Consider the following 19,186-nt stretch of genomic DNA (forward strand, 5'->3'; position numbering starts at 1 on the left):
GCTACTGCTGCTGTAATGCCAGAATTTCCCCTCGGGGATGAATAAAGTACTCTCACTATATCTATCTATCTATCTATCTATCTATCTATCTATCTATCTATCTATCTATCTATCTGTCTATCTATCTATCTATCCATAAGCCTACTTTACACAGAGCCACATACAAAACAAAATAAATCTTATAAAAAAAACTAAAGAACGCATCTAAAATACATCTAACAATGAATGGAGGCAGGAGATCCGAGATAATTATATGCATGATGACGCGTGTTGTGGTTTGTGGGCTGGGCAGGAGTGGTGCGCGCGCCGCGGAATCGCATGCGTCCAGCGTGTAGTCAGTGCCTTGGAGTGAATCCCATTCACGCTGCTGCTTCGCTGGCTTGACGACTTCAACAACGCCAACATAGGCTACAACCTTTCCCAATCTCTCTACAAACAAATTAACGGTTACGTAAGTTAAGTACTATATTGCCTTTTGTGTTTTCATGTTTCAATGAACATTGTATTAAATTACCAGTGGCTAAAAAGCCGTTGATCTGGTCGAGCATGCTGCTGTCAATGATGTCAATTTTTAGCCAGGATCTTTGCTGAGAACAGGTGCGAACTGTTCACTTCTCAGCGGTTCCCCAACATTTGTTTCCTGTGTCAAACCAAACGTGTTCCCCTCGCGGTGTGTGTTGTGTTGCGGGTAAACTGAGCAATGGTAACGTTAAAGGAACAGACTCTGGTCTGGATGAAATTTCAGATCAGGATGTCATCAGCCCTCTCTAGCCGGTAGCTGCCACGCACGCTGCGTACGCACATCCTCATCTGGAGTCACAACAAGGACCACCATCACAGCAGTCCCCCTGCTTTTTAGCCGATTCTGCCTTATAACGTGGGCATATTATTTCCCCACACAGTTTCCATGTCAAATGTCGTTATTTTAAAGAGGATCGGTACTAGTACTCCCCGACCAGGGTTATACCAGGGCACTTTTTTCACATCATAAAGAAATGGTTCGTCCTTAATAGTTTCCCCTATAAAACGTCTTCCCGCTCGCAGTGTGTGTTATGGTGGAGGTAAATAAGCAAGAGTAAAGCAGTAGTCTGGTCTGTATGACACGTGGTATCAAGATGTCATCATCCTGCTCTCGCAACATCCTCTAGTCTGGAATCACAGCGAACAGCATCTGACTCAGTCACGCTACTTTTAAAATGAACAATACAACCGTTTATGGCTTACAACGTGGGCATAGATTTCCCCACAGTTAACGTGACAAATATCATTTGTTTGATAAAGACGGTTAGTGTTAGCGTACCACTCCCCAACCAGGGTTATTACAGGATTCTTGTTTTCACCTCATTAACATGCAGAAATGAGGGTAGTGACTGACTGTGATTATGATGACTGACTGCTGGCTCCTGCTCTCTTCTCCACAGCACAGCGGCCATACCTGGACTGACAGACTGAGCGCCTCTCATCATGTCCAAAGGCACAGTGGTTCTGGCCTACAGTGGGGGACTGGACACCTCCTGTATCCTGGTGTGGCTCAAGGAACAGGGCTACGACGTCATTGCATACTTGGTAAGCTTTAGGGGACAGTGTGTGTGTGGTCATTAACAGCTCTCCTGTGTTTGTTGCAAACCAGTTATCCTTGGTCATTGTATATCCTTGAGCATTTAAATTTTTTTAAATCTTCGTACAGTTGTCCTGTTGTCTACATTACTAGTCAAACAGGCCCACCCATAACCATGTCAGTGTAACTCTGGATACTAGTTCTATACAGTACAGCCAATAAGTGCAAAAGATAGTCCCAAAAGACCCATCAGAGCCACCAGTTAACTCCAACCAAAGGATTTCCTCGCATAATAGCAGTGAAAGCTAGCTGGATTAACTTTCTGCCCTTAGGCAGTTCAGAACTGCACAGCATGCAGATTTTCCTCTTGTCTAACTTCTCTTTCAGTGGTTTGGGGGCGCGGGGGCTTGGGGGGGGGGGTGCACAGTCCATAGTTCACCACTGTGGCACGCGTCTTGTTGCCTTTAGCTTTCCACAGACGTGAGTAGAAGAAGAATAGCAGCAGGCAATGGCTAACTTGTTTATGTTGCAATGAGGAAAGTATGTTCTTGTGTGAACTTGTCAAAGAGAACATCACCAAGTAATAATCAAGTTAGATGTGTATTGACTAGGGATGCAGCGGTATACCGTTTGAAGGTATATTTGGTGTATTTGGTGTAGTCTGAAGTACGTCAAACGCAACATCAGGCAGGCTATCTTTGCTCAATTGAGTTTCTCTGAGATCAAATAACATACGGTAATCATTAGGGATGCACCGATTGCCATTTTCTTGGCCGATTCCGATTTCCGATTTTTGAATAGTCTGACTTGCCGATACCGATTTTTGCCGATTCCGATTTTTTTTTCTAAAAACAACAATTGACAGCTTACACAAACGTTTTTGTAACTTTGTTTAAAAATTAAGATTCATAGAACAATTCTTACATCTAATGGGGATCCAAATAAACAAATAAACAATTCTTATCATTTGCATGAAGTAGGACCTTCTCACTCAAACACATCTCAAAATAAAAGTGTTCCAGGTTAGGCTACTGGACAGAGCTTTTTTGTGCAAATACAATGAATACAAAAATTAAATTAAATCCAATAGCCTATATCCCACATCTATCATGCATTTACTTTTCCAAAAGAAAACAGGTGCAACAGAACATCAAAATGATCCATGGACAAGGAGTTTATAGACTGGCTCCAGACCAGTCCTCTTGAGTAGAGGGGAAATGAGTTTATGAGTTACAGTAACGATCTTCAGTCTGAATATCAGGCGGAGTTTACACACAGTCCGAAGTTTGGTATGCGTATTTTTATCTGCCATCCGAAAAAATATCGTCACGCACAGAAAACGTTGCACACTTGTGAGTCCGATGCATTTTTATTATTATGTCCGTCGTTCTCATGTCGTTCTATTTGCAATACGAAACAAATAGTCTCTCCTGTATCCACGTCACGTTACAACATGACTTGACAGGCTGAGGCAGCAGCGCTGATGTGGAATGGAAAAGCAGGTCGGGGAATGGTTATCATACTGGACACAATGCTCGCGTTCACCTCGCCAAGCCGGCTGTGCGCGGTGGCGGGTTGCTGGAGCACCGCTTCCCGGGGAGAGAGAGCAGAGAGAGAGGGACCAGTGAGGTGAAGCGAGCCGCTCTGACTGGACTCCAGCCGAGCGGGACTCGGCCGCATCTCTGTCTCCACGGCTTATTTTCGACTTGCATGTGTGACAAACTGCGAGCTTTGTCTACTTCACTGACGGTGAAAAAAATCCACAACGAGGAAGGTATGCTGGCGTGTGTGGTGTGGTGGCTGGGTGCCTGTCTCGGTGCTTTGGGGTGCGCGCACGTCATGTGAAAATCGGCTCACAGAATCGGCTATTTAGAGTGACCGGAACAGATCACCGATCGAGGCCGATCACGTGAAAATCGGCCATTTCCGGTCACGTGCCGATCGATCGGTGCATCCCTAGTAATCATGATCCCAGATGCATCCAGGAATTGAGTGAGGGAGGGGCTCCTTTTATCAAGCTTTGTCTGTGGGCAGGCCCACAGTGTCAGACTAGGTTTATGAGTCACAGGAAGTGTGGTCTCATAAACGTAGTCTGACTCATATAGAGAGGCAAAGTGAAACGTCACTTCCTGCTTCAGCATTGTACCAGAGATTTTCATCTGCCATTTATTTTAACATAGACATTTCGTGAAATGCTTATAAAATAGTTTTACTTCGTCGAACCAAACAGCTCAGCTAACACTATAATCGGGAGAGACCATAGAACATTTCACTCGGACCAAAACTTAAAAAAACAACATTGAAAAAATATTTTCTTTAAACCCGCTTTTTTTTAACGTTTTGGTCCCAGTGAAATGTCCTATGGTCTCTCCCGATTATAGCGTTAGCTGAACCGTTTGGTTTGAACCAGTAAAACTATTTTTATACGCATTTTACGAAATGCATATGGGAAAATAAATGGCGGATGAAAATCTCTGGTACAGTGCTGAAGCAGGAAGTAGGCGGTCACTTTGCCTCTCTATGTGAGTCAAAGTAGGTTCAGTGATGCTAAACCATGTGCTCAACTGACACGAATGTACTGAAATATCAGAACCATACAAAACATTTTGAGTATTTTATATGAATTGCATAGCTCATTGAGGATAAGTTGATTTCTTTTCTAGGTTGGTATGGTACCATTCCCTTGTGCCCTTCATAATGTGTTGGGAAACATTACCTTGAAAATGTGTGCATCAAAGCACAATAAACATGTTCATCTTGTTTTGCGCTTAACCGCAGCATGAATGGACTAAAGTGGAGGGAGAGACACATTTAAAAAGAGAGCAGGAAGATGATAGGCTAACAATGGAGGTGTGTCTCTGTGCTATTGATAGATGTGAATAGCTCATGTGAACACCTGATATCAGTTGGCACCCTAGGAGATGACTACAAGGAAATGATGAGTGAGCATGCGTGAGAGTGAGATATGGGATGAGAAGTAAAACTACATGCTGCCTATTGCCTAAGCAAGCAAACAGATAGTCTTCCTGACTGAACCTGCGCTAAAGCTCCGTTTACAGGTGATGTGTTATATATTGAAGGAAAAGAGGTAGCCGGCACTACTTTACAAACATGGCCGCCGACCTCTTTTCCTTCCAAAAAGACTGATTATGTGCATTTTGGATTAATATTTCATCACGTGGTGAGTACCCAATGCACAACATGTATTTTTGGGGGGGAATGAGCTAAACTCCCGAAAAAGTGGAGTATCCCTTTAAGAGCTGAGACAAGAGTATACATGCGTGTCTCTGTAGAGCTTGCATTGTATTTCACAAGAGCCACAAAGCACAGCCATTGCACAGTTCTTGGTTCCAGTTTGTTTTGATCTTATTTATGGTTTAACGTTCGTGAAAATATTCTTACAATTCTTGTTTCTTCCCAGGCCAATATTGGACAAGAGGATGACTTTGAAGCCGCTCGGCAGAAGGCAGAAACCCTGGGTGCAAAGAAGGTGAGAATCAGAATCAGACATGGGACGATTGTCAAAAAGTTGCAGTGTTGCAAGACAAGCAACAGATTAATTAGACTTATCCAACTAGAAAATACTTTTCTGTTCCATGTACAAGTTTTGTTCCCATTATGTTCTGGTGTACTGGGTAAAATGACAGAGCTGGATGTTATAATGGTTTTATATTTAAAGTCGGCAAGAGAAAATGCGAAATAATGCGCGTTTCCATCCACTGCTATTTTGCGAATTATACAGCTGTCAATCACCTCGTGTTTGAGGCTGTCTGAGCTGCTGATCAGCTGCTAGACCCGATATACAGCTCTGTTAAACACATCTAACGTTATTAATTTAAAGTTTCTTGATGATCTACAAGTAGACAAAGGTACCATAACGCCATTTCTGGATTACCGGGTGCGACTCGGCAAGCATAACGTTATAATCCACGGAGCAGATAGTAAGTGAATACAATTTCATTCAATTCTAGAAGTGAGTCGCCTTAAAGTTAATATCCCAGTCTTTTTTGAATGGAGAGACAACGGATTATCGCTTAATCTGTTTCCACCGCACGTTTTGCATTTTCCTTTTATCGATACACCCGACTTTTCCGCTTCCCTTAAGTGTGAAAACCTTTTTGTGATATTTGGAGGTTTTTGCGAATTAGCCAGCGTTTTTTTATGCGCAAATTGAAATTTCGCATAAAAACAGGTGGATGGAAACCCGACTATTGATTAAAGACGTCACACCACCCACGTTTCAGCTGTGTGCTTTCATCCGCTCCCTGTGCAGATGTTCATTGAGGACCTGCGAGCGGAGTTTGTGGAGGAGTTCATCTGGCCCACGGTTCAGGCCAACGCCGTCTATGAGGACCGCTACCTGCTCGGCACCTCGGTAGCACGGCCCTGCATCGCCCGGCGGCAGGTGGAGATCGCACGCAAGGAGGGCGCCCAGTACGTCTCCCATGGTGCCACTGGAAAGGTAAACCAAAGGAGAGGAGAGGAGAGGAGGAGATTCAGAAAGCTGTATGACTGTGAATCCCAGGGCTGAAATGAGAGACTGAACCTGTGTGGAAAATACTTTATCATCTGTATCATCTTTTGAAATTTTATTTTTGTATTTTATTTTTTAAAGCCAAAACTATTATGCTCAGTTCTAGGATGATCTCAATACAATGCTGATCCCAACTCTCGTCCTTCATTGTTTGATATGCAGTGTCCATCTTTTGCCTCTAGATGGAGACAGATACTGCTTAATGAAGTTAGAGAAACAACTGCAACTTGTTTGGAACATGTTTGTAACAATATGGACATGATGCCTTCCTTGGTGGGCTTCACCATTTGATCTGCTTTCTATATGACTTAGTTTTTTTTACTTTATTTCTTTGTAAAACAAAGACAGGGCAGGCCACTCCCCTTTTTAGTATTTTTTATTTATTTAGACAATTTCATAGTAGAGCAGACAAAGCAGGCGAGACACAGGAGAGAAAGCTCTGTTGGAATTTGACCCCGGGCCGAAGGGGCCACATGAGAGGCGGGGGGACTTAACCACACAACGACTTCTGCGCACTTTCTGTTTTTGTTGATTTTAAATTGTCAAACCAATTACAGATGAACATTGTTTGACACAGATCAGGCCTGAAAATCATTGTGTAGCTGAGGGATTTTGCTTTGTTTTTCAGGGCAATGACCAGATCCGCTTCGAGCTCACGTGCTATGCCCTTTACCCCGAAGTTAAGGTGAGTTTCCTGTTCGACTACGTACAGCGTCTGTCCGTTCATATGATGTTGCTGCAGCGGAGGCAACAAACAGACTCTTTCTGCGTTTGTCTGATTTTAGATCATCGCACCGTGGAGGATCCCTGAGTTCTACACCCGCTTCCGTGGGAGACTGGACCTGATGGAGTACGCAGAGGTAACACCTTCTCTACCTGTGTCTTCTTCCCCTTACTTACACACTCGCACCTTTGCACACAGTTAAGAGTCAGTCAGACGCATCTCACGTGCACTCAAAGAGACAAAGGCACACACACGCACGTGCACACACGCACGCACGCACACACACACACACACACACACTCAAGGCTGTGTGTTTGCTTGGTCCCCAGAGGAGTCCCATTATGTGGTGGTCTAGCCTGGGTTTTCCCACTAGAGGGTGGTCATGATGTTTAAGTGAATACCAGTCGCTTGTATTCCTTGAGGATCGTGTGTGCAAACCCACAGTAGAAGAAGAAGAAGAACTAGACAGACAAATCCGTCCGTCCGTTAAAACCCTGTGAATTGTTGACTCCTTTGAATATACCAAAGATCCCCCATGCATTTATTTTCTTTTTCTTTTTTCTTTTCCATTGAATCTGAAAGACAAAAGCAGTTTGGAGAGATAGATGTCTTATAATGGTCACACAAAATATCACGAACTAACCGCTGGAAACCATTTGCTTGGTTCAATGTATTTCCAACTTTTTGGATAGTGTATCCGATCGTGTGATTGTGTATTGTGTGTAGTGTTAGTGTATTGTGTGTATTGTTAGTGTATTGTGTGTAGTGTTAGTGTATTGTGTGTAGTGTATAGTGTGTAGTGTTAGTGTATTGTGTGTAGTGTTAGTGTATCGTGTGTAGTGTTAGTGTATTGCGTGCTTACACAAACATATTTAACGCAACATATTCTCTCTCAACCTCCAGAAACATGGCATCCCTGTGCCTGTCACTCCTCAGGCACCGTGGAGCATGGACGCCAACCTCATGCATATAAGGTGTGTAGCACTGGCATGATGCACCCTCTTCAATGAGAGTATGTATGTATATATATACCGTATATATATATATATATATATATATATATATATATATATATATAGACAACAGCATGTAACAATTTAGGATGTCATTCTCTAAATTCTGTTTCTAAACAGCTACGAGTCTGGAATCCTGGAGAACCCCAAGGTAAGGCCCGTTCAAATAGGAACCACTTGACCCACTTCTGACTTCTTCCCTGGTGTTTGTCCTCCTTGTGAACCTTAAACCCTGCTTCATACATGGTTCATACATGGCTTCATGGTTGTATTTATATCCATATGTCATCTGCTGGCAGTGAATATGACTTCCCATCAAAATTGGGACAATAGCTACAGTACTTGTTACTTTGTTGTTGTTGTTGGGGTTAACCCTAACCCGGTTTTTGTAAATACAGTGAGGTCAATATCTAGAAGCTAGAGAAAAAAACATTACTCGCAGTTCCCCCCCCCCCCCCCCCTCCAGAATGACACATACCACGTTTACACGTGGTAAAGACAAGCCTAGCCTCTGAAGAGTTCTGAGTGAATGACGGTTATTTTAACGTAATCCCGCAGACAGTTGATTTTTCCTCCAGGACGCCTGTTGATGCATAGATTTGATTTGGTACAGTATACCGTACAGTTTGGTCCTGCGCTCACTCGCACACAGTCCACTCTCAATTCCACGCCAGCAGACAGACGAAAGATCGGATATTTCTCCTCGTGCCGTAGAAATGCATCGAGGAGCCTACTGTATCGCTGCTATAGAGACACTGCGTAACGCGTCATCATTCAGAAGCCACGCCCAAAACGGGGGAAAACAGAAACCCCCCCCTCCAATGCTGGCGTTCTCCTATGTCGCCTGCATGGTTGCGCGTTGCACCAAAAGATCGTATATACGGAAGATGAACACTCCAACTTACTTCCTTGACATCTAGATCCACATTTTTCTTCTCGCCAATTCTCAATGGCTTCCTTGTTTTGCTCAGGAGTACAAAACAACTTTAACTGGCGATTTTTAACATTTGTTGTGTGCACAGCCCACACAACAGCTTTTAGCTATGTTTAATTCAAGGAAAATGATGCTGGTGTGTGGAAATGAACGGAGCTTTTCCCCCGTGATGGGCGTGAGCTATTTCATGCAGTGTCTCTATGTGTATGTGTGTGTTAGCATTAGCCACTTAGCCCCCATAAAAATAACACAGCTGTAAGCCGACAGTCCCTCCCGGTGACCCATGCCAGCCCCACCACCACACACGAGCTCCACTCTCCCACACAACGCCACGGACGAGACGGGGTTAGATCTCTGCCGGGGGTCACGGGGGGTCAGAAGCAGTGCACGCGGGTTGCCCCCGACGACCTCCGAAGCGGCCATCTCCTCGGTCCCCTCTGTCTTGGCCCTCTGTCTGTGTCTGGGTCTCTCTCCTCACCCCCGGGTCCTCGCCGGGGCCCTGGGAAGAGCCGGGGACACACAGACACTGACTTGTCGTCAGCAACGCTTCGCCTAATTCCCGATTTCACGGGAGCCCCGCCGGAGAGAGGAGGGGGAAGGGTTAGGGCGTTGCGCCCAGCTGGGGCCTCCGGGGGTTCCAGCCCCCAAACTCCCCGGGACCCTCCATTGTCCCCCCCCCCCCCTGGTTTGCGCCGCCGCGGGCTGCGACGTGGGAGGGGAGCCATTTCATCGTGACACCGTGACACCGAAATGTCACCAGTAACAGTAAAGTACAAAGACGAGCGGGGCCAGACAGATGAGTTCCCCCCGATGGTCGGCGTGTCACGGGGAGGCGAGGGGGTCCCGCGCTTCTGGGGTAGAGGGGCAGGAGGCAGAGCCACTGTAACTCGCAAGGCCTCTCTCTCGCTCTCTCTCTCTCTCTCTCTCTCTCTCTGTCTCTCTCTCGCTCTCTCTCTCTGTCTCTCTCTCTCTCTTTCGCAGTCTCTCCCACCCCCCTCCCTCTCTTTAGCGATCGGACTGTTGAGAAATGTTGTGAAAAGAATGAGAAAAACCAATTCAGTAGCATAGCGATGTATTGATGGCAGTAGGTTTTTGTTTTGGCCCATTTACCCAAATAGTGAATCGATCAACGGCATTAAATACAATGAAATATTTATGGTGCGGGGATCTAAAGTGGTGAAGAGATTTGAATACATTAGCCGGGCCCTGGTATGATATTTTGGACTTTTGAACGGGGCCGGCACCAATTCAACAATTTGCATATATGGAGAAAAGCTTCTTTCCTCTCTCGTAGTTGGGGAAAAAAGCTGTGCTGTGTTTGTTGATTAGGCACTAATAAGTAAACAATTTAAATGCGATTCCAAAGAGTGGTAAGATGATTTCTAGATTGCTCATGAAGACCGATTAAAAAATGTTAGGTAAAGACAAAATGAATGCCAGTACTAAACCATAGAGCAGCAATACCAAAATGCCCCAAAAGTTCCCATCCAAATAACTCAATCCAGCAAGATAAGAGTCTTATCCATCTCGCGGGTCATCTGGAGAGTCATCTTGTTTGCGTCTATCTCCTCCCGGTATCTCCCTCTCTCTCTGCTCCAGTTACAGCCCTCCAGGCTCAGGGGGCCGACCTCCGCTATTCAGGCCCCTGACTCCCCCACCTGCGCTACAATGGCCCCACTCTGCTCGACACCGTCCGATTAGGAAACGTCCAAATGGTCGCTCATATGTTCCCCCGCCAGATAAGAGTCTAGTCCTAAGAGTTCGGGTTACTCTGCGATTACCATTGTATCCTTCCTGATAACCTCCAGCTAGCCTGTAGCAACACTGCGACTTTGTATTTGCTCGCCCCCATCTGGCTTTAACTCGTGTGAAGTCATGCGCCCGGGGCAACTTTAGCTAACCTATATTGTGTTTATTCACTCACATTTAACACTGTTAGCATGTGTACCTGACCTGTTGCGGACGGGACAATGTGATTATCTCACGAATCACCATACAATACAATATATGCGATATGGGATTCACGGTTCGATACAATGTCATAAATTAAAGTTCAGTGACAACAAGGTATGCAGAAATATGTTTGTTTCTGAGCCACACATTTTTATAGCATTACTAAAAAAATTGCCATTAAATGGCATTGGCTTGCTAGAATGTACAATGTAATGATTAAATGTTAGAGTGCAAAAATTACAATTTGAGAGCTTGTGAAATTGTGATTAACAAGCTGTCTCATTAGTGATTAGTGATTATTGCAGCAGAAACTGAGCTAATCACAATTCATTCTGTCCCACAATACCTATTGTCCCATTATTTTATTGTGATATACTAGGCATCTCGCGCAATGCGCCCGCTCGATTGCCAGGCTCGCCCGCTGCACGGGCTCGCCCGCCCTGCAGCTCGCATACACAGGTCAGCCTCGCTTGTACATCAAGCGTTGCGACATCTCCATTCACTCCAATGGACCAGTTTTTTTTTACCTCACAAAAGATCCCGGAAGTAAGGTTCTGGATTAAGCAGCGCTGTCGAATTGCAGCAAATTTGACAGTTTGTGATGTACTTTGAAAGGGTCCGACGTTTAAAGAATCAAATTGTACACTATCATTTTGACGCCACTCTCTTACTAGATTGCTCTGGTCATGCCCCCTCTCTAGATCCTGGTGTCATTATTATTAACTGGCTACATATTACATTATCTATTATTTGGTATTTCAAATAAACTAATTTTGGTCACATCTCTGATGTTGTGGCATTTCCCCACCAGAAAAACAATAACCACCCAGGCGCCCACTTAACCAGATGTCTCCACACCTTCCAGCCCTCTCTCTCTCTCTGTCTCTCTCTGTCTCTCTCTCTCTCTCTCTCTCCCCCTCTCTCTGTCTCTCTCTCTCTCTCTTTCTCTCTGTCTGTCTCTCTCTGTCTCTCTCTCTCTCACTCACTCTCTCCGTCTCTCTCTCTCTGTCTCTCTCTCTCTCTCACACTCGCTCTCGCTCTCTCTCTCTGTCTGTCTCTCTCTCTCTGTCTCTCTCTCTCTCTCTCTCCCTCTCTCTCTCTCTCTCTCTGTCTCTCTCTCTCACTCTCTCTCCACATGAGCAGTCGGGGGGGACCAGCCTGGGGCAGCGCGACACTTGTCCCGGGTCATTAAAACATCAGCTCAGTCTTAATTATAGGCTCTGTCAGCGGGGCTTCCTCTGATCAGGGAGCTGATGGAGCGCTGCTGCTGCTTGTGTTGACCGGGAGCAAAGGAGCGCGACGCCAGCCTCTCCTCACCTAAGAGGAAATGAAAACATGTTTTCTCTGCTGCTCGCATGGCTGGCCCGCTAGATGGAGGGACAGGAGACCAGCCTGTAGGGGAAGGAAGTGGGCTTGTAGGTGGATGTGTGTGCGTGCGCGCATGTCTCCTTTGAAGACAGAGAGGTCAGCGTTGATCATGTGCCTCGCCTGCCCCCAAGGTCTGATTGGAGCGACCTGTCATACTTAGCGATGGGGCTCTCCATCTCAGTGTCACCTGCCCCCCCGTTAGCTCCGCTTCCATACATGTCAGTGCAGTGAGTCGTTCATATACATTTAAAGTCGAACTGAACCCGTTGGTCACGTGCGTCGCAGTCCGTTTCAGACTGAAAACATAGTTTGTCTGAGATGACAAGTTGAGAGGCGGGTCATAGTATCATGTCGATGATTTGATTTGACAATTCTGTCGACTGGCTTTGGCATTGGTCAATCATGGCGTGTTCCACCGCCAAATCGAGTGGGATTCAGCGTGTTGTCGTGCTACGCGAGTGGGATCCGCGGAGTGCCAGGCAGCCAGCTGCTTCGTGCGGAGCGAGCGGACAATCCGATGCATGGGTGCTGCCCGCCCGCCTGGAATCTCCGACGGGCGACCCCTGACAATCACGCTCTCAAGCGTGCGCCTTTTACGCTATTTCTGTAAATGCGATATCCCTGGAATGCGTGTTTTAACGAGCCAATTACATTTCTTGAAGAATGAACTTTTGATGTGAAAAAATGTGAAAAACTAAAGAAATTAGATTTTTGGGATTTTGTTTTTGCATACATTATTAAATAGGTGCACTGCATACCCAGGTATTTGAACTAAAAGAAAATAAGTCATTTTTGGGTTCAGCTCGACTTTAAGACAAAAGAACCTGGGTGTTGTTAACAATATGAATAGTTGTCCCTCACATATCGCTTATATTGTTTTATTCTTGTCGCAATTTACCATTATATTACCATTATAAAGAGGACAGACTTGAAACGTACTGACTTCAAGGAAAACATTCCCGCTTTTCAACCAGCTTTGTATCATTACAAAGTTGATAGTAATATGCAGGAGATTAACTATGTTTACCTTCACTCCATGCTTTCTGCACCGAGAGCTCCCAGTTCGTCTACCGGCACAAACTTCGCCCCCCGACCAGCTGGTATGGCTCATTCAAGATCTGCGCCGTTCCTCCAACCAGTGACATCACTGGATCGAGGAAGTCGAGCAGATCCTGAAGCTGGCTGCTGCCCCAGAGACAGAAAGAGCATTAAAAATATATATTTTTCCACACCAGATCCAGATTTCGGATAGATCGAGAGCTGATTGAAAAGCGCCAAAATAATTTTTTAAGTGTAATTTCCAACCCAGTGGGCCAAAGTTTCTTTTTTTTTACCACCCTCTTCTCTTCTCTTCTCTTCTCTCCTCTTCTCTTCTTTTCTTTTCTCTTCTCTTCTCTTCTCTTCTCTTCTCTTCTCTTCTCTCCTCTCCCTTTCTCTCCCTCGCTCCTGCCACCCTGCCTCTCTTTTGGCCCCCATCTTGGCCCCTCTATTGGCCTCGATTGAGAGCCAATGAGGCGTCTAATATGTGGAAAGATAGAAATGTACTCTCTTTAAGTTCATGTCTTAGCCCCTCTTCTCCGCTCTGCGGGCCACATTTAGCACAACAATATGGCCGGAGCAAAGACTGCCAAAGGAGCGGCTCTGTGCTACACGAGGGTGTGCTTCACGCCCCATTTCCCACCAATGCGCGCCCCCCCCCCCACCTGCTCTCTACCTTTCCCCCCTCTCTTTCAGGGCCACGGCTTTGGGACAGGTCCACCTGCGGGGGGTTACAATTGAAATGCATTGATCTCGTGCAGCACTGGAATCAAGCCTATTCTCTTACTTTCCCCCCTTTCCTTTTTTTTAATCGAAAGCGGAACTCATGGTCGAGCGTCAAAGCCCCTCGCAGTAGGCGCCGTAGGGCTGCGCCGCGGTCGGCGAGCCTGCTCCCCGAAAATGTGGCTCGACACAGCTGACGTGAACAGCACAAGTAGTATACTATAACAGAGGTTCTCAAATGTTTTTCAGTCAAGCACCTCTTACACGATAGAAAATATACCGGGGACTCCCTCGTTCTGATTTGTGATTTTGGGCTAAGCTTAATCGTTTCCACAGTAACGTGCTTGACTTGATTAGAATGTAATCCACGAACCATTTTAGATTTAAAGCATACATTTTTTTCATTGAACTATGAAGCTTTTGCAAAACAAAACCAAAACGTTTTTATTTTTATTTTCCTGAAACCTTTTCGCGGACCCCCTGGCAAAGTGCCACGGACCCCTGGGCCCCCATTTGAGAACCACTGTTTAATGTAGGTGGGGAGATAACATGAGAGAGTGAAAGCTATTACCAAGAAATCCTTGGTAAAAGATCAAATTTTCCCTTCAACTATCATTTGATAAAATGCATTTTACTGACATGCATTTTTGTCAGACGGCAGTTAAAAACCGTAATAATAAAATGATGATGATGATAATATAACATAAACATATAACATTATGGCCATTGCCGCTTATTTGGTATAGTTTATTTGGAGTGAACCCAACACAGCCATGGGTTCATAACCAGAAAAACAACACCGCATAGCCTTTTTCATAATCTCTAGTACTTAAAATTCAGGCCATCTTCCTCCCCCTTGAAGAGTATGCATCAGAAGGCCTTTTAGGGGGTCACTGAGGCAGAAACTGAGAGAGAGAGAGAGAGATTCATCTTCCCAGTCAATTTGAGTGTTTAGTTAAAAGGAAGGAAGGCGATTGCGCGAGGCGGACGGCGATTAGTTATTGTCTGGTGATTTAGCGTCTGGTAAAGCTTTCCATTTAAATGCACACAGTAGTTATTTATTTTGCGTAGTCGCCCTGCAATTTGCCTCCGCTCATCGTCTTGTCCTGATGCTGTCATTATTGTATGTCCCGTCCATGACTTACTGAAATGGCTCCCGGCTCCCACCAACTGGAAGAAACGACAGATATCTGACATCCAGGACAACCTCAGTAGATCTGAGGAGTGGATATAGCTTTCAGTAGATTTTGGGTGTGGACAGCTTTGTGGGTCTTTGTTGTTGTGTGTGATGCCCATTAAGCAAAATTCTTCATTTGAAAACCCAAGACACATGCTAGAAATGGTAGCCCTGAGATTTTTATAGTCGGAAAGAATATGACTGAGTACTTCCAGTAGCTCCTATACGAGGGATCAGCCGAGCAGCATTTTGGTAAAACAAACCGCGCCACTGGGTGGCAAAGGCAATGGAACCCTATGGAGCCCAAGTGGCGCGAGGCGTGAGTGTCTGACTCTCGCCGGCTAACTCTGTTTACATTTTAAAAACTGCGACAGTTCACGCAACTTTAACACGACATGCCTAATATTATACGACAAACTCTTGAGCTACTTCTGCTCTCACTCAGAATGTCAAAATATAAGCGATGTGATGTATAGTTTTTGAGATATTAACGTTTGTTTGGCACAACTCATACTATGAACTGCCGCGGGGTTCCGCATTTCTGGGTGGCAAGTGACGTCACGCTGATTCGTCCTATAGGTTGTGTCACCGTATCAGGTGTGTTTCGACTTGTCCAGTGGTCTCTATTCATAGGGAGGTGAGCCATTTTCTTTCTCGTGCCCTTTCTCGCTCTCCCCCCCCCCCCCCCCCCGCTTCTCCCCGCCGCCCCCTGCTGTGCAGGCAGCGCCACGCCGCGAAAACGAAGCCAAATAGAGGAGAAAAATGCTAGATTGATTTTTGTCTTGGTTCAACTCCTGATGGCTTTTTCTCAGCCTTCTTCTTTTCACGCATCATCCTCTCTTTTCTTTGGGCCCGTCGCGTCGGGAGTCGTCTGTAATCACCTCAGACAACACGCTCTGTTATCTCGCCGCGCCGCTCTTTGATGAGGTCTCGGCTGGGTCCCGCTTATTCATCAGGGCCAATAAAGTGTTTGGAATGGAGGGCGTGAGCGGCTTGTGATTGTGTGTGTGTTTTTTTTTTTTCAGACCCACGCTCCGGCTGACCTGTACCTGATGACCAAGAACCCAGCAGAGGCTCCCAACACCCCCGATGTACTGGAGATCGAGTTCAAGAAAGGTGTGTGACACGCTTGCAACGCTTGATTCCATCGATCTGCATCTGTGTTTTCGGTGTGTGGCGATGCGTGTGTTTAGATCGATCAATCGATTCAATGATCAACGATCCAATATTGATGCAAAGTGGAAAATATTGACACATGTCGTCATCTTAAAGATAGGCTTTTATTTTGAAATTGTCATGGCACGTCTGTGTCACCATTTTTGTCCAAGCATTATTTTTTATCAAAAGGAATAGATTGTTATTCATCTAAATGTCTGGAAGAGCTCAGAAATGAAATAGTCAACTCATTTGAGTTGCTTTTTGTGAGTTGATCATATAAATGTAGCTTATGCCTACCCCACACTACAGGATTTTCAAATCCTTGAAGATTATAAAAATCTTGAGAGCCCACACACTACAGGACAGAGAGAGCCGATTTTTTAACATTTCAATCTTGGGACACACACACAATCGCGTCTGTTCAAACGCAACCCCACACACTAGAAGATTATGCCGAAGATTCACCTTGGAAGCAGGGCTCGACGTTAACTTTTAAAATGCCTATTCAGTGTGCGCACCGGGTGTAGTAGTGTCATTTCGTTTTCTAAACAAATTTTATTTTTTGTTTTTATAATGCATTTGCACTGAAAGGATTTGTTTAACTAATATTTGCGCGGACAGCCGCGTCCATTCGGGGTGTAGGTCTACTGTGCACGGCCAGGCGAAAACCGTCTGCACAGGTGTCTTGTGGAGGGGCGCGTCTGCTGATTTGACTCACTTTTCCGTGCGGACACTCGCCGATGCGGGAAGCTGAGACCTAAGCGCTTGTTGTAGGCTACATGCTTTGCAGTATAGCATTTAGTTTTCCGTCCCGTTCAAAGACGCACGGGTATTTCACCTCGATGACAATTTCCTCGTTCTTTGTTTCTGTGCGGGGCTGCGAGCGGACGCGGACCAGATTATTTTGCGAAAAACTGTAATGGAAACGCAGCTACTACTGGCTCTCTGCTCAAGATGCAATCGCCTGTCGGGTTGTAAATATCTAACATGTTAGATATGCCCGATTCACAATCGGGAAGAGGCAGTCTTCCCGATTGTGAATCTTTGAACCCCACACACTACAGGATCATTTGGGAAGATTATCTGCCCGACGCGCTTCAAATCGGGAGCACCCCCGAGAAAATCGGGAGGGGGGAATCTTGGCCATAATCTTGCAAATTATCCTGTAGTGTGGGGTAGGCATTATTGTGTTAAATGAGCATGATGTTATTGTCTCCTATCGATCGCAGGCCCCTCAATTGAATTGAATCTAATCAAAATCGTATCGTGGCAGACGTTATCAGCAAATATTGTATCGTTGTCCAAAGAATATATATATATATATATATATATATATATATATATCGTATCGTGATGAAACTTCCCACCCCTAGTGTGTTTGTTTATGTTTGTTTATTCTCAGCAACAGGTTTACTGAAATTAAAATCCCTCATGTAACATATTGTGTACAATTTGCCCCGAAAAATATGGCAACTATACATCAGTAAGGGTTCGAAATGACACCCATCACTCAACCAGCCATGCCTCTTCATCAGACTTAACATTGCTGGTCATTTGCCCCCGGGGCTGCAGCAGCTCTCTGCTCCCTTTTATCACCGGTCCCTGACCACCCAGACTTACAGCCCCTCGCACCGTCACTGGGTCCGAAGCGGCCATGTTTGGCCTGGGGCCGCGCACACAGGCCGGAAGCTTTAAGTCCAGCTAATACACCGAGCCCTGGGATGGGGTTGGGGTTGGGGGGGGCAGAGCAGAGATACGCTCATTAGATATATTGCCACAGGGGCCGGGCTAAACGGTGGCAAGTGTCACATGTTTGCACAGAGAGAAAATGTGGAGAAACATCCAGGCCTCGGGGCAAACGGCACAGATGTCCCATGTCAGCTCCCGCTCGCTGGTGGAGGCTGATGGCCAACATCAATGGCGTGACAGAGACACTGGCCTCTCTGATCACACATGGGGCTTGACTGACGGCTTTATGAGTCAGAATAGTGACTTCAAAGAAGTTCAGAAGGTTTGGCAGAAGAAGATATCATGGGAATGTATGTGTGCTAATGCTAATGCTAACAGAAGGTTGGCAGAAGATATGGGAATGTATGTGTGCTAATGCTAATGCTAAAGCGGACGAATGTTGTTTTTATTTCAATAAAAATTGGCGCCGAGCTCAAACTATCCAATCAGAGAGAAGTTGACATTTTCTGCGAAACGGAAGGTTCAGGGCCCAGTTGCACAAAGCACCTTAGGTTAAGATTATCCCTTAGGGTCAGAGTTAAGGTGTCCATAAAATAGAATCGGCTGCACAAAACAGCCTTAAATCTTCTCCATAAGGTTAAACATTTTAAGGAAACCATAAGCACAAGATTTAAGGGTGTTTTTGTGCAGCCGATTCTATTTGATGGACATCTTAAGGAAACATCTTAGGAAATCCTAAGGGAAATCTTAACCTAAGGTGCTTTGTGCAACTGGGCCCAGATCCTATAAAGAACTATGTATTATTTCACCCCGAATCCAACGCCGCCATCCCTGAGTCTCTACGAGTTACGGTTGTGGAGATACGTCCGCCCTGCCTGCAGGACTACAGGAGAGAGATGTGTTGGGGGTTTCAAGTCACTGACCAAACTCTCTATTTCAGTGATCGCTGTCAGAATATAGAGCCATTTAACACTTATTTTAACACAAAAACATCGCTGAATGTACCTTTTTAAAATAACATACCATTCAGTAGTCAATCTAGATCTGTTTTCGAATGCCTTTTCGGATGTGGCTTTACCAGTTTCCCAAGGAAAATGTTTTAACTATAAAACACGTAGGTTGATGTGGGCTTGACGACTGGTGATGAGATCTGCCCTTTGTAAAACAACTGATGCAGTCGTAAAGCCCGGGTTCTAGTTTGGCGGGTTCTTTTCGCGAGGCCCGCGCTCCGTTTTCACACATATTTTCTGTGCCTTTTATTGAGCGCCGCCCGATGACAAAAGCTGTTTTAGTTGTCCACACAAAGGGCCGAGCCTA

General features: G+C 45.4%; 1 protein-coding gene across 2 annotated transcripts in view; it reads left to right on the forward strand.

Moving 5' to 3' along the window:
• The first annotated feature begins 333 nt into the window (after positions 1-333).
• The window catches only part of ass1 (argininosuccinate synthase 1), a 35,622-nt gene continuing 16,769 nt past the window's right edge, over positions 334-19,186 (forward strand). Inside the window, exons 1-9 of one of the 2 annotated variants that reach the window (XM_083657604.1) lie at positions 334-451; positions 1,422-1,566; positions 4,980-5,048; positions 5,832-6,020; positions 6,721-6,777; positions 6,878-6,952; positions 7,720-7,790; positions 7,950-7,980; positions 16,048-16,138. In XM_083657604.1, the coding sequence (XP_083513730.1) occupies positions 1,465-1,566; positions 4,980-5,048; positions 5,832-6,020; positions 6,721-6,777; positions 6,878-6,952; positions 7,720-7,790; positions 7,950-7,980; positions 16,048-16,138 (685 nt within the window). In that variant the 5' untranslated portion in view covers positions 334-451; positions 1,422-1,464. The remainder of the gene's footprint in view (positions 452-1,421; positions 1,567-4,979; positions 5,049-5,831; positions 6,021-6,720; positions 6,778-6,877; positions 6,953-7,719; positions 7,791-7,949; positions 7,981-16,047; positions 16,139-19,186) is intronic. The other variant, XM_083657605.1, reaches the window with a different exon arrangement.

This window comes from Poromitra crassiceps (assembly GCF_964638095.1).
Source record: "Poromitra crassiceps genome assembly, chromosome: 21".
Lineage (NCBI taxonomy): Eukaryota > Metazoa > Chordata > Actinopteri > Beryciformes > Melamphaidae > Poromitra > Poromitra crassiceps.